This window comes from Onychomys torridus, chromosome 7 (assembly GCF_903995425.1).
Source record: "Onychomys torridus chromosome 7, mOncTor1.1, whole genome shotgun sequence".
NCBI classification, from domain to species: domain Eukaryota; kingdom Metazoa; phylum Chordata; class Mammalia; order Rodentia; family Cricetidae; genus Onychomys; species Onychomys torridus.
Window position 1 is genome coordinate 59,170,066 of NC_050449.1, and position 14,615 is coordinate 59,184,680.

The 14,615-nt window shown below is 48.5% G+C and overlaps 1 protein-coding gene across 4 annotated transcripts in view; it reads left to right on the forward strand.

Annotated features, from left to right (window-relative positions):
* Rbpms2 (RNA binding protein, mRNA processing factor 2) overlaps nucleotides 1-13,854 on the forward strand; it is a 36,232-nt gene extending 22,378 nt beyond the window's left edge. For all 4 annotated transcript variants that reach the window (XM_036194343.1, XM_036194339.1, XM_036194340.1 and 1 more), the window contains exons 3-9: nucleotides 3,226-3,303; nucleotides 3,847-3,885; nucleotides 4,678-4,740; nucleotides 5,064-5,214; nucleotides 5,666-5,814; nucleotides 12,440-12,509; nucleotides 12,742-13,854. In XM_036194343.1, the coding sequence (XP_036050236.1) occupies nucleotides 3,226-3,303; nucleotides 3,847-3,885; nucleotides 4,678-4,740; nucleotides 5,064-5,214; nucleotides 5,666-5,814; nucleotides 12,440-12,502 (543 nt within the window). In that variant the 3' untranslated portion in view covers nucleotides 12,503-12,509; nucleotides 12,742-13,854. The remainder of the gene's footprint in view (nucleotides 1-3,225; nucleotides 3,304-3,846; nucleotides 3,886-4,677; nucleotides 4,741-5,063; nucleotides 5,215-5,665; nucleotides 5,815-12,439; nucleotides 12,510-12,741) is intronic.
* The last annotated feature ends 761 nt before the right edge of the window (nucleotides 13,855-14,615 follow it).

Consider the following 14,615-nt stretch of genomic DNA (forward strand, 5'->3'; position numbering starts at 1 on the left):
ACCCCACAAGAATAATTATTTAAAAATAAAGAAATGACTGAATAAGAGATGTGTTTTTAATGTATCAAAACCAGAAGACTGGGCCGGTGAGATGGCTCAGTGGGTGAAGGCTTCTGCCATCAAACCTCTGGGGCCCACATGGTGGAGGGAGAGAACTAACTTCTCCCAAGTTGTCCTGACCTATACACGTATGTACATACACACACATGTACATACATACACATAAGAATAAGTTTAAAGACTGTAGGCAGGATGTGGTGGCTCACACCTTCAAGGCCACCCTGGTGTACAAAGTGACTCCGGGTCAGCCAGGGCTACACTGAGAAGCCCTGCCTTCTGTCTAGTAAACCCAGAAGACCTCTTCCCATCACAGCCCCTGAGGGATGTGCCTTCAACACCAGGTTATTTGCATGGCAGAAGCCCCGTGACATACCTGTAATCCCAGTGCCTGGGAGACAGGCGAAAGGCTTGAAAGTTCAAGATTAGTTTAGGCTTTTTAGCAAGATGCTGTCTCAGAAAAAAAAAAAAATTTTTTTTAAGCTAGGAATTGCCCGGGTATAGTGGCGCATGCCTTTAATCCCAGTACTTGGGAGGCAGAGACAGGCAGATCTCTTGTGAATTTGAGGCCAGCCTGATCTATAAAGTGAGTTCCAGGACAGCCAGGGCTATTACACAAAGAAACCCTGTATCAAAAAGCAAAAACAAAAAGCTAGAAATTGGCTGGGCATGGTGGTGCATGCCTTTAAATCCCAGCATTGGAGAGGCAGAGGCAGGCAGATCTCTATAAATTCAAGGCCAACTTGGTCTACATAGAGAATTCCAGGATAGCCAGAGCTCTGTAGAGAGAGAGCTCTTGTCTCAAAACAAGCAAATAAGCAAAAAAAAAAAAAAGGGGGGGGGGGATTGTAACTCAGTGGTGAGTGCCTGCCTAGCATGTACAGGTTCTAGTGCCACAAAAGCAAATGAATGGAGCAAAAATAGGAGTTGGATAAGGTAAACAGTTCTACCAGTCATCTTAGGTACCCTGCCTGCGGTTCAGGGAGCCAGGAGTCACAGGATAACACCCAGTATTTAGATCTGACTTCATTACCAGCTAGTAGCCACAGGGAGGGCACTCATTAAGCATCAAACCCTCTTGTGGGAACCTGGCAAGATTTTACTTTTCAAAACTCAACATATGGTATCGGACTGTAGAGACAATGGGAAAAACACTGCCTTGTGTGCTTGAGGACTAAAGTTATGATCCCCAGAATGCACATAAAAAGCCAGGTCACAGCTGGGCAGTGATAGTGCACGCCTTTGATCCCAGCACTCACATGGCAGAAGCAGGTGGATCTTTGAGTTTGAGGCCAGCCTGGTCTACGGAGTGAGTTCCAGGACAGCCAGGGCTACAGAGAAATGTTGTCTTGGAAAAAAACCCAAACCGAACAAACAAAAGCCAGGTCAGGGATTGTTGAGATAGGTATCCAAGTAGTTAAGAGCACTGGCTGCTCTTCCAGAGGACCTGGGTTCCCAGGACCTACATGGTGGCTCAAATACTTCTTTATCTCTAGTTCTAGAGTATGCAATTCCCAATTTGGTCTCCAAGGGTACTAGGCATGCATGTGGTATACACACATCCAGGCGGAACACCCATATGAACAAAATATTTTTTAAAATCCAGGTAAAAGCCAGGTGATACTCCTTTAATTCCAGCACTTAGGAGGCAGAGGCAGGTGAATCTTTGAATTTAAGACCAGCTTGATCTGCATATTGAGTTCCAGGTCAGTCAGGGCTATATAGAGAGACCTCCTCAAAAAACAAACAAATCCAGAAGGGCAAGGTGGCCAGCCTTTAACCCCGTTGCAATAATTGATTTATTTTCAACTTGTCACCTGTTGCCATATCCAGCAAACTTTTGGTTTGTTTGAGACAAGCTTGTAGCTGAGGTTGGCCTCTAGCTCACTGTAGCCAAGGATGACCTTGAACTCATGTTCCTGTTGGCCTCTACCTCCCAGGTGTTGGAAATGCATGTGAGTGCCAGCATACCCAGCTCAATTTTGTTTGGTTTGGTTTGGTTTTTTGTTTTGGAGGCAGGGTTTCTCTGTATAGCTCTGGCTTTCCTGGAACTAGCTCTGTAGACCAGACTGGACTTGCACTTGGAGATTTGCCTGCCTCTGCCTCCCAAGTGCTGCAATTAAAGGTGTGGACCAACACCACCAGGCTTCTTCAGCCCTTAGTAAATTTTTAATAGCATTCGCTAAGCGCTAGCTGGGTTTAGAGACAAGATTATAACTCACTGCCAGCTGCTGTAGAGTCTAGTGCAGAAAACAGAAGACACAAGGGATCAGCAGCCCACCCACCTGCACTCACATTCCGGAGCATAAGAGAAATACCTTGTGTGTCTGCCTCTCTTCAGACCAGAGCTTTTCCACCAAGGGTGTATGAGTATCTTCTAGCAAAATACAACTTTTTTTTTTGTCATTGCTTGATAGTATTTTTTTTTTTTTCCTCTGAGACAAGGTTTCTCTGTGTAGTTTTGGTGCCTGTTCTGGATCTCGCTCTGTAGACCAGGCTGGCCTTGAACTCATAGAGATCCACCTGGCTCTGCCTCCCAAGTGCTGGGATTAAAGGCATGTGCCACCACCGCCTGGCTACAACTTTTTTTTAAAGATTTATTGTGTGTGTGTGTACATGTCTGTGTGAGTTTGAGTCCATGAGTGGTGGCCGGAAGAGGGTGTTAGTGACTTCCTCGGTCACACTCCACTTATTTCCTGAATGTAGGCGGAAAGCTGTACAGCTACAGCAATCCTTCTGTCTCTGTCCTCAGAGGTATAGTCACAGGTGTTCTTGGGATGTCCAGCTTATTATGTGGGTGCCCAAACCCAAACTCTGGTCCTTGTGACTGTGTAGCACATTGCAAAACCATAACATTTTTTTATGTGCTTGTCTTATGGAGTGAGACTCACACTCTCTCTCTCGGGTGTGGGGCTGTGGTCTTTGGTCTGAGGAAGGAGGGTACATTTATGTACCAAGGCTCTCCTGTGTTGCCTCTGTTGCCAGGAAATTTGCCCAGAGGTGTTGGGTGGAGCCTAAAGGAGACTTTGACAGATTCAAAGCCCTGAAATTGATGTGTAAAAGAGGCCTAGGATATACTTAGTTTCTCTGTAAGCCTTACCTTGTGGATGAACAACCCCTTCTTTCCTGTCCCCCCCTGATCCTGACCACTGTGGTCTCTGTCTCCAGGTCCGGACACTGTTTGTCAGTGGCCTCCCTGTGGATATTAAACCTAGAGAACTCTACCTGCTCTTCCGGCCGTTCAAGGTGAGTCAGGACCCAGAAGCCCCCAGAGCCCAGGATCAAGGCTGAACAGCAAGAATGAATCTCTGCTGTGGATTGAACTGTAGAAAGGTGTATCAGAATCTGAGGTCACAGACCTGGCTCTCTATGATGGTTCTGCTGAATCTCATCTTGTGCCAGTTTCTCGGCCCTGCCGAACCTCTGTTTACTCATCTGTGAAGTGGAGACGGTAAAGAATCTTAACAGACTTTGCCATGTGAGGAATTCTTGAGATTCAGTGTAGTTTCTTTTTTTTCTTTTTTTTTTTTTTTCCATTTGAAGCTGAGGAAACTGGATAAGGTGACTGTGCTCGAATTACAAGTTAGTAGAGCACACAGGAGTGCCCTGGGTACTGCTGTACCATGTGATTCAGAACACAAAGGCAGCAGAAACTCAGCCTCGTTGAGGGGGTTGCCTTTGGCGGATTGTTAGCATGAGTCAGGGGACCACTGAGGAAAGATGAGGCTGATGTGGGAGACAGTGCTGGGTTAGCGCAATAATCCCTGAAATGGCCACCTCTCTCCACAGGGCTATGAAGGGTCCCTGATCAAGCTCACCTCAAGACAGGTAATTTCTCCTGGGTTTTTCCTCCCAGCCCAGGATAAGTGCTGGCGGTACTGAAACCTTTTTCCTCCTGTTTGAAGGCATCTGAAGGTGAAGACCCACCCCTTGCCGGCTTGCTTCTGTGCTGACAGAAGGATAGTCTCCACAGTTCCCTCCTCCTCTTTTCTAGCCAGCTGGGCCTTGTCAGCCTCTGGCCTTGTCTGGCTCTGGCATTCTGGAACCCTACAGCCTGCCTGGCCCCCAAGGCTGAAGACATTAGAGATAGTAGTTGAGTTCTGACCTCCTACAGGAGGCCAGAGCCCAGAGCCTTCAGGGCCCACTGGGAGTGTGAAATGCACTAGTTTTCAACCTAATTTGCATGCATTTGCAAAGGCTTCTGGGATTGTGGTGATAGAGCACTTGCCAGACTTGTGCCAGACCTAGGTTTAATCCTCAGTACTGCTTAAAAAAAAAAAAAAAAAAAAAAAAAAAAAAAAAAAAAAAGTTACAGAAAAGGTGTTGTTAATGATATTAATGACCCATGGAATAGTTGCTGTGTTGGCATCCTTTCATAGTGTGGTACCCAGAAGGGAGACTTAGATGCTTGTGAATCCTGAATCTTCCAGATTTACCTTAGGGGAGGGTCTTAGGGGCAAGAACTTTATTTCTTCTGTGTTCTCTAACCAGCAGGGCAAATACTGTTTCCAATTAAGTGATGGATTTTTATGTTTGTGGTACTGGCGGGAGGAGGAGGGGGTTGAGCAGAGATGTGAGGCCAGGAGGCATGCAAGGATGTTCTTTGTTTCTTCCTACTAGCCTGTTGGTTTTGTGATCTTTGACAGCCGGGCAGGAGCAGAAGCAGCCAAAAATGCATTGAATGTGAGTAGACAGAGAAGAATGTGCTTTTCTATGACCCACAGACCTCTGAAGCAGTGATTGTCCCTGTTCTGATCACTGCAGATCTTCCCCTACTGCACATCTCAATAAACAGATGGATGTTTATTTCCCATCCATCCCAGGGCAGAATCTTTGGCTGCCTAATTTGTGATGAGTGTTATTACTCACGAGGTCAGCAGTGTTCCCTCTGCGGTAGCCCTGTGTACAGAAGTCTTATAGGCAAGCTTGCTACCGGAGCCCTCTATTGATGGCAGTTGACAGGATGGGTCCTTGTATGAGTCTCTCTTCCTTTTCTTCCCATTTAGGGTATTCGCTTTGATCCGGAGAACCCACAGACCCTGAGGCTAGAGTTTGCCAAAGCTAACACCAAGATGGCCAAAAGCAAGCTAATAGCAACACCAAATCCCACCAGTGTCCACCCTGCCCTAGGAGCACATTTGATCGCACGGGACCCTTGTGAGTGAGCCTCTGGTCTTCCTTCTCCTGTCCTTTGACTTGGCTCAGGCCAGCAGGTTCTCCTTAAACTGTATATATTCAGTCATGTCTCCGTCTCTGGGGCCTTCTTTCATCTGTGGCCACCGCCTTGAGACTTAACAGCCTACTTCCTCCTCTGCAGCCTTTTCTAGACTCAGGAAGGCTGGGCTCCTAGGCTGTCAGGGCTACGCTATTTCCTTGAAGCCTTTTTGTGATTTCTCATTTTTAATACAGGCTATCTATGGCTCACTTGAGATCTTCCAGAAATAGGGTATTAGTCATGCCAAGCAAGTTCACAGGCCTTCTTTTCCTGGTCTTGGGGCATGGGGACTATGGTTCACTTATAGTGCTGGGTCCCCTTTTCTCTTTGAAAGGGGGTGGTGGGAGGTGAGACCAGTGTTCTAATGTTGGAGGCTCTTGTCTCCTGTTGTAGATGACCTGATGGGGGCTGCTCTGATTCCTGCACCCCCAGAGGCCTGGGCCCCTTACCCGCTCTACACCACAGAGCTGACCCCAGCCATTTCACATACTACGCTCACCTACCCAAATGCCACTGCTGCTGCCGCCGCCCTACATGCTCAGGTAAGCCATTTTGGGTGGATGAGTAGACGGCTCAAGACTGACAAGTGGGGTCTGCCTCCCTGTCCTGTCCTGGGGCTGTGGCAGCAAAGTGTTGTCTTCTGCCAGGAATGATAGCTCGTGTCCATAATCTTACGATTTAGGAAGCTGAGGCAGGAGGATTGCTGGAATTTTTAAGACAGCCTGGGCTAAAATGTGAGGCTTGGTGTCCAAAAAAAAAAACCAAACTGTTGTCTTCATGGGTCATTTGGAAGTTCAGGCCCTGATAATCTTGCTGTGTAGGCCAGGCTGTGCTTGAACTGTTGGTAATCCTCCTGCCTCAACTTTCTAAATATTGGAATTGTAGGTTTGGGGACTGGGCACTAGGGCAGCAAAAAGACAGTAGCTGTTTGTGGGGAAGTTTGAGAGAGTAGAGGCTGGGCCCAGCGCAGGGTGTCAATACTGTTGTTTCTGCTGCTGGCCATGTAGACTTTTACTCTGTCCTGACCACCAAAAACTGAGCCTTGAAGTGGCCATCCAGCATGGGAGTTTCCTATACGATCAAGAAAAGAGCACATGGAGGTAGCTACGTGGTCCTGCCTGGGCAGAAGCTACATGATCTTCACCTTTGGGCCTATAGGTGCTCAGTTAGAAAACGAAAAGGCTGACTGGGTCAGATATGCAGGAACCAGAGTCTGTGGGTTTGTCAAGTGAACCCAGGAGACACTCCTCTGCTCTGCTAGCTGGGAGTGCTACCTTGCTGCTATAGTCCCTAACTCTAGTCTCCTGCAGCCGCTTTCCCAGTTCCTTCCCATGTTCTGCTGGTTTCCAACTTACTCCAGATCCTGGCCCCATTACTCAACCTCTGTGTGACCTTTAACCTCAGATCTCTATTTCCTTGTTAAATGGAGAAAATATTACTTACTTGAAGATTGCCACCTCAACCCCACCCACCCCCATTTTGTTTTTTGTTATGTTTTTGTTTTGGTTTGTTTTTGTGGTAAGGTCTCCTGCGGGGCGTTTACCCACCGACCCCACAGCTCCCCAGAGTTTTCTTGAGTATGAGCAGCAGGAATATTAGATAGAAAGATTTATATTGTGGAGATGAACAGATAGAAAATCAAGGATAGCCTTGAGAGGGCCTGGAACCTATTCCAATGGGCCCTGACTGTCTCTGCTTCAGGGTATTTATAGAGACACCAAGCAAAAGACCTCCTCCCCCAGCACAGCCAAGTGCAGACCATCTCAGACACCTGCACTCAGGCCCGTGGTCCTAATCATCCTCTCTATGCAGATCTGCTGAGTAAAGCCACGAGGAACCTGAAAACGGGCTTCCACAGTCTCCCATATTCCAGGCTGTGTTTTGAGACAGGATTTTTCTTTGTAGCTTTGGAGCCTGTCCTAGAACTGTGTAGACCAGTCTGGCCTTGAACTCAATGAGATCCACCTGCCTCTGCCTCTGAGTGCTGGGACTAATTAAAGGCATGCACCACCACCCCCGGCCCAGGCTGATTTCTGATTGCACCGTGTAGCCAAGGGTCAGGATGGTTGGTGTTGAGCTTCTTATCTCCATCTTCACCTCCAGAGTGTTGAGGTAACAGGCAGGAGACACCCTGGTTACACAGTACTCAAAATGGAACCCAAGGCTTCATACATTCTAAGCAAATACTACCACTGAGCTGCATCTCAAGGGTCCCTTTTTATTGTTTGTCTTTGTGCTTTTTGAGACAGAGTCTCATGTGGCCTAGGATGAAATGACCTTAAACTCCTGATCTGCCTCCATCTTGGGTTGCTAGGATACATCATACTCTCCCTTACACCCAGCTTTTGATGGAGCTATCAGCATAAAGTACTACAGAAGTGCTGGTGTTTTTGATTGCTGAGGCAGGAGGATTATCATTATTGTCTGGCTATAGGTCTGTCTGTGTCTGCCTGAGATGCTGTCTTCTAGTCTTCCTGGGAGCAGGAGGGAGGCCATCCCAAAGCACAGTGGTTTATTTTGGGGGCAGACTAATGACTAAACAGTCTTTAGTTCTGACCTTGCTTTTCAGACTGGCTGGATACTCATTTCCCCAGCAGTAAAAGAGCCCATGAGGATGTCATGATAGGCATGCAAGTCTATTCCGTGGAGTGATATTTGTTTTTCCCTGTCCACTTGGTTCTGTGACAATACTCCTCCAGAAGTATCTGAATAAGGAAGTGAACACTTTGAGCCTAAGTGAGTGGTCCTGACCCAGAGGACCAATCGAAAAGTAAAAGTGATCTTGAGGAAAGGTAGCAGCTGAAAAATAGAAGGCAGGAAGGTGTGGGAACCAATACCCACCATTGCTCCCCTTTGAGACACACCCCAGCTCCATAGCCCTGTGGCTGCACAGACCAGACTTGCAGGAGGGCCCTGAAAGGAATTGATTCTTCACCTGAGATAGGCCTTGCGGCCTCTGCCTGTAATCTGAGCATTAGGGAGGTGCGGGGAGGAGGAGGGAGGAGGGTCAGGAGTTCAGGGCCAGCCTTGGCTATATAGCAGATTTGGAAGCCAGCCTGTGCTACACTGAAACTGTCTCAACAACAACAAAACTTTCCTTGTAAGCAAGAAGGCATGAAAGCACGTGTGGCCACAGACTCTCTTGCCTGTTTTCTGTGTAATAGGATTCTTGACAATATAAGTGAAATTTGTGAGTGGAAACTCAGAGCAACACATGACTCGTGGCAAATACCTCAAAACATTTAAGCTCCTACAGATCTGCATTTAGGGAGAAAACCAGACAGGGTGGGTTTCTTTTAACATTGGCTTATCATACTTTCTCTTTCCTTTTTTTTTTTTTTTTTTTTTTTTTTGGTTTGTTTGCTTGTTTTTTGAGACAGGGTTTCTCTGTGTAGTTTTGGTGCTTGTCCTGGAATCTCTCTCTGTAGATCAGGCTGGCCTCTTTCCTTTTTTTTTTTTTTTCTTTAAACAAAAGCCTTGGGCGGTTGGTGGCGCACACCTATAACACCAGCCCTCAAGAGGCAGAAGCAGGCAGCAGGCAGATCTCTGAGTTTGAGGCTGCCTGGTCTGCAGAGGGAGATCCAGGACAGGCTCCAAAGCTACACAGAGACCCAATCTCAAAAACCACCACCAACAACAACAACAAAAAGCCTTAAAGTCAAACTCACAGTAGTCCTCCTGCCTCTGTTTTTGTGCTGGACACACAGACATGTGCTATCATGCCTAGTGATGGCTGTCTCTTTTTTAAAAAATAAATTTTGGGCCTGGTAAGATGACTCAGGAGAGTAAAGGTGCTTGCCTCCAAGCCTGGTGACCTGAGCTTGGTCCCTGAAACCCACAGGAAGGTGAAAGGAGAGCACTGATTCCATGCTCACACGAATACATGATGGTAAAGTAATCAATTATAGATTTGGGAGTGGGTGTATAAATAAATCAGTGGATGTGAGTCTTTTCATAAACTTTTCTGTTCAGTTAATCTTGTCTCTTGGATTTTTGAGACAAAGTTCCATGGACCCAAGCCCAGCTTCAGACTCCTCATTCTCTTAACCTCTACCACCTGAGTTCCAGCGTCGCAAGCATAGCCACCGTGCCCACTGGAACTTAATCTTTGGGCAGTTAGTTTCCCACATCAGTTACTAGATTTGTGCCCAGGTTCCTGGCTGGCATATTGTTGTATAATGTGCCAGCTTTAGACAGGTGTCAGGGAAGCTGAGAGTTGCGCCCTGCTGGCAGGACCTAGTGAGGTGACGATGCTTGCTGCACATTTGTGGGCACTTGGTCTGATGGTTTTCATAATGGTCAATTCCTAGACCAATATGAAGTCCCGGGCAGACTTGACAGCCTTGTCAGGCAAGGTTTGCTGTTGCTGTTTTCTTTTCTTTTTTTTTAATTTACTATTAATTATTATTATGATGATGTTTGTGTGTAGACATGGGTACCAGGTATGTATGGAGGTCAGAGGGCAACTTTGTGGAGTCAGTTTTCTCCTCCTACTTTTCTGTGGGTTCCAGGGACCAAATTCAGGTCAATGGGCCTATGTGCTTTTAGCCACTGAGCTATCTCACTGGTCCTGGGTGAAGTATTACTGTAGTTGATTTTCTGGCCAGTGAGGCTCCCATATTTATCGACTATTCATATTTTTTCTCATGTAGAATCATTCCTTTTTGGTAGATCTTTTTATTCGGTCCTAAGATCTGAGAGGGGACTGAGGCTGTGTCCTCTTCTTCCTGTCTTCATGCTCTCGTCTTGGTTTAAAGCAGCCCTTAGGTAGGACAGGGGTGGCCTCTCAGGAAGCTATGAACAGCTGAAGGCCCTGAAAGGATGATGCTGTGGGGTCCCTCACATGCTAGGCCTGGGCCTGGAGGATGTCATGAGCTGAGCAGGAAGAAGAAAGAGACTGGGCTGCTTTTAGAGGAAGCCAGGCCACAGGCATATGCCAGGCATCTGTGAAGTGTTCTACAGCAACCCTACTGAGTGCATCCATTCAAGTGCATTCCCTGTGCATCAGTGGCCTGGCTGTCCTGGGCCCATAAATGCCCCCAAGACATTACATTCTAAGAAATCTTGACTCCGGGGCTGAAGAACTGCTGCTGTAGTTGGAGCGCCTGTGGAGTAAGTATGGGGAGACTTTCAAGCAGCCATCTGAGGCCTCAGCTCTTTTATATGCAAGAGGGTGAGTGGCAGGCTCTTAAGGCTTCCCTATTTTTCCCATGGGCTCCAGCCAGTCAGGCTCTGATTGTGGGGCTACTCCAGCCGGGTGAAGGGTGGTAGGCAGAGCCCATGAGCAGAGTCTAAGCCAGCTGGAGCCCCTAGCTTGTCTGGTGGCGGTATTGCTGCTGCTTCTTATATTCTTGCTTGTGAATAACTTCTAGTGTCCAGCTGGGCCTCCAACTAAGAGGGTAGTCCCAGCCCAGCAAAGGGCCAGAGGAATTCCTCCCTTGTAGCTGTCAGCCAGGAGAAGGAAGAGCCTGTCCTGCTCTGTGCCAGGTGTGCAAGTATAAGGATAACTAGCCCCTAACCTGTCACCTCTTGGGAGGGTGTGATGGCCCGAACGGTGCACTCTGCAAGCAACACGTAGAGTTGGGAGGGTCCCAGGAGCAGTTCTAGGGCAGTTTCCTCAGCCCAGAGGGCCTGGCATTGGGCGTACCTTTTCAGCTTACCCAAGAGGCGGGACTCAAATGCAGCCAAATGGGCCAACTATGTCTGCCTGCTGCAGCTTCATGGGTGTTGTCTGAATGCCCAGCTTCTAACCCATTTTCTCCAGTAGCTTTTAAGTACCACCCCACTCTTTCCTAAGGGGACTGTAGGCTCTCCTGGGTGCTCAGACCCCACTTTTCCCCAGGCAGCTTTGGCTCAGGCTGGAGCTGACATGCTCTTCCTTGCCATGTGTGACTGGGGCAGGTGCCCTCCCTGAAGCCTTTGTCTGGCAGCAAGCAGCTCAGCTGCCCTTGCCAGATGTCTAGCTCACAGAGAGGGATCCATGCCATTTTATTGACCAGTCTCTGGGAATTCAGCCTTGGGATTACTGGCCTGTGTGTGGGGCCTTCTGTGATTGCCAGTAGAGGTAGCTGCAGGCCCAGGCCAGGATAACCGGAAGCTGTCACTTCCTGCCTGAAACCTCAGTAGGGATTTCAAGTCTCTGAACTTAAGAGTATGGGAAGAGTGGAAATGCAGTCAAAAATGGCTGCACTGAAGAAAGGCCAGGGCCTGTGTGTGGAGACCCACCCCTTGAAAGCCACACTGGTTTTGTTTTGTTTTTTGTTTGTTGTTTTGTAGTGTGTTTTACCTCCTGTCCTGCTTGCTCTTTATAGCCATGTTTGTTTTATAGATCAAGAAACAAATCCAAGGTGGGTGGAGGTGGTGGTGCACGCCTTTAATCCTAGCCCTTGGGAGGCAGAGACAGGTGGATTTCTGAGTTCGAGGCCAGCCTTGACTACAGAGCTAGTTCCAGGACAGCCAGGGCTACACAGAGAAACCCTGTCTCCTGGGCGGGCCAAGAAAAAGAAAAAGAAAGAGATCCAAAGAAACAGCACAAAAATGTGTCAAGCTCTTTCTCCTGTTGAGAATTTCTCAGGCTAGGCAACACTGTTGGCATAATGCTTACCTGGCATGCATGAAGCGTGGGTTCAATCCTCAGCACTGCATAAAACAGACCCACTCCTGTAAAATCCCAGCACTCAGGAGGTAGAGGCAAGATCAGAAATGCAAGGCCATTCTTAGGTCTATAGTAAGTCCAGGGATTCATGAGATCCTGTCTCAAAAACAAAACCCAACTAAAACCTAGGGCCTTTCAAGATGGCTCAGCAGATAGACACTTGCCTGTTAAGCCTAATATACCGAATTCAGTCCCTGGAGGTTGTGTGGAAGGAGGGGACCGACTCCCACAAACTGTGCTATATGACCTCCTCAAGCATGCCGAAGCATGCATGTATATGTGCTGACATGTCCTCCTCATGGAACCCTGACCCTCAAAAGGAAGCAGGCAGGTTGTGGTTTCTGATTTTTCAGGAGAAAGAAACTGATGTTTAGTAGAGGTGAGTAACTGGCCCAGCCTCTGCCAAGTGATCAGTGGACAGCCGCAGGGACTCTGTTCAGATTCTCCTGGCTCCCACAGAGGACTGAGGCCAGCAGCTGGTAAGTGTACCCTGACAGTGACTTCTCTCGCAGGTGCGCTGGTACCCCTCCTCAGATACCACTCAGCAAGGATGGAAGTACCGCCAGTTCTGTTAGCTCCTCAGTAAGTGTTGACTTCTGAGGTCAGCATCCTCAATGCTGGCTGCTCACATGGCCGTGGGTCCTTTCTGCCTGGTCCTGAGAACTTGCCAGGACTGTTGGCTCCTGAGCATTCACGGGGGCACCGGCGGCTGCTTCCTTTCTGTCTTCTTCCTGTTACCCTGCATCCCCCTTTCCGGCCCCCATAGCCAGCTCCTGTCCTTCTCCGCTCATGGCCACCTCTCTCCTCCCTTCAGGTCTTGTCACCCTGGAGTTGGTCCTGGGTTGTGTGGGGCCAAAACAGGGCTCTGCCCTCACTGCCACCCGAGGCCTGTGCGGAACTGCTGCTTCCCTCTAGACACTGTGAATCTGAAGCCTGACTCAGTGGATGGCTCGTGTTTCCTTCTTCCTCAGTTCTCCAAGGCCCTCCAAGAGGATCCGGAGGCCTTCTTACTGGGACACCCAGGCCCAGCTTGCCCGCCTCCATGGGAACCCAGCACAGCCTGACCTCCTGCTCAAACTTACTTCCGTAGTTCCCTATCAAGGGAAAGGGACATTTAATTTTGCATGTTTATGAATTGTGACGCTTAAACTTGTGCGTATGAGTGTACGGTTTGTTCCCACACTGTCGCCATAGCAACAGGTCTTGGCACTGGAGGCTTGTCAAGCCTAGTCTGTCTCTCCACTCCTGACTCCTACACCCACCCTACTTCAGGGAGGCCTGAGCCTCGCGGCCACTTCTGACTTGAAGGCCCCTGCTCCTAACAGACACATACACACACACACACACACACACCCCACACTTGCAGATCCATCCTCATCCAGCAGCAGATCCACAGCCTCTGACTTTCACTTAATCAGAGTCCTGTGTCTCCTTGTCCAGAGGGCTGACAGCCTAAGAAGCCTCCCTTGTGCTCGCCTCCCCCAGAATACCCCACCCTGCCACTGCTCCTCATTCTTCATGAACTCTGAAACCAACCAAAACGTGAAAAGTATTTTTGTACCCTATGTAACAAAATATTTATGGATCAAAAAGGGTTTTTCATGTGTTTACCATTAATTATTGAAGAGACCTTGTTCAGCCTGTCAGATAGGTTTAATGTTTAGTTTGAAGCGTGAAGAAGAAAGGGGGGTTTCCGTTCCTTAGCGATCGGCCTTTGTGTCGGGCATTGGTTTAAGAAGAATGAGCTGAAGGATAAATTGTGCAATTCTGTTTTATTTTACAAGCATGTCCGTGCTCTACCTTTAACCTCAGCTTGGATGTTCGGCTGCTTCGGACTGTGGGTGATGTCTAGAGGTGGCTGTTGTAATTGCTGACCCTGTGAGAATGTGAAACTGGATCGTAAATGAAACGCAAAATAAAAACCTGAAGTGACTGCTCTGATTTTTGCTTGTACATTCCATGGGGTCCGGGCTATCAGGCTGGGGGATGACCAGGGGGAACCTAGGAAACAGTCTGGCCAGGTGGCTGTCTTGCTGGGGATACTTCGGAGTTGCTATAGTCATTGCTGCCTTCATTAGCTGAGGAAACAGTCCCAGAGTGAGGAATGACCTGCACCGGGGTCATATAGGTACCCACTGTCTGTCACCCATGTGTGATGTATTCATTTCTGGTCAGGGAATTCTGGGGGCAAAGAGCCTTAGTCCCTGTACCTTAGTGTGACTTTATCTACCTGCCTTCACCCTCCTGCCCTGTGGTTCTCAAGCCCTCTAGAAAGGAAAAACTGAAGTTGGTATGCTTAGCTGCCCTCTCTAGAATCTGATCTTGGTGCACATCTGTGAGGCTGGCCTGGGGAGACAGAGAGGAGCCGTAAACCTTGCCCATGGCAGGTTAAACTAACCTGTACTTTTGGCTGATACCTGGGAAGAGAGAAGGTCCCCGAGGTGGGCTGTGCTGAGAGTCTGGGCTGGCGTGGACAGGGTGGTCAGGAGGCCTGTGCCTACCCTGACTCTAGTGTGATATGGTGTTTCAGTTTAATATGAGAAGTGGCTTGAGATCTTTTCCAGCTCCTACTGGAGGGCTGCAGCTCTGAGTTTGCTTTTTGTCCGTCCTGGTCCTGGAGGGTGGGCCAGTAGACAGAGCCTGCCTCCTGCTGGTTCCCACTGAGCACAGTGGCTGTGGCTGCTGGCC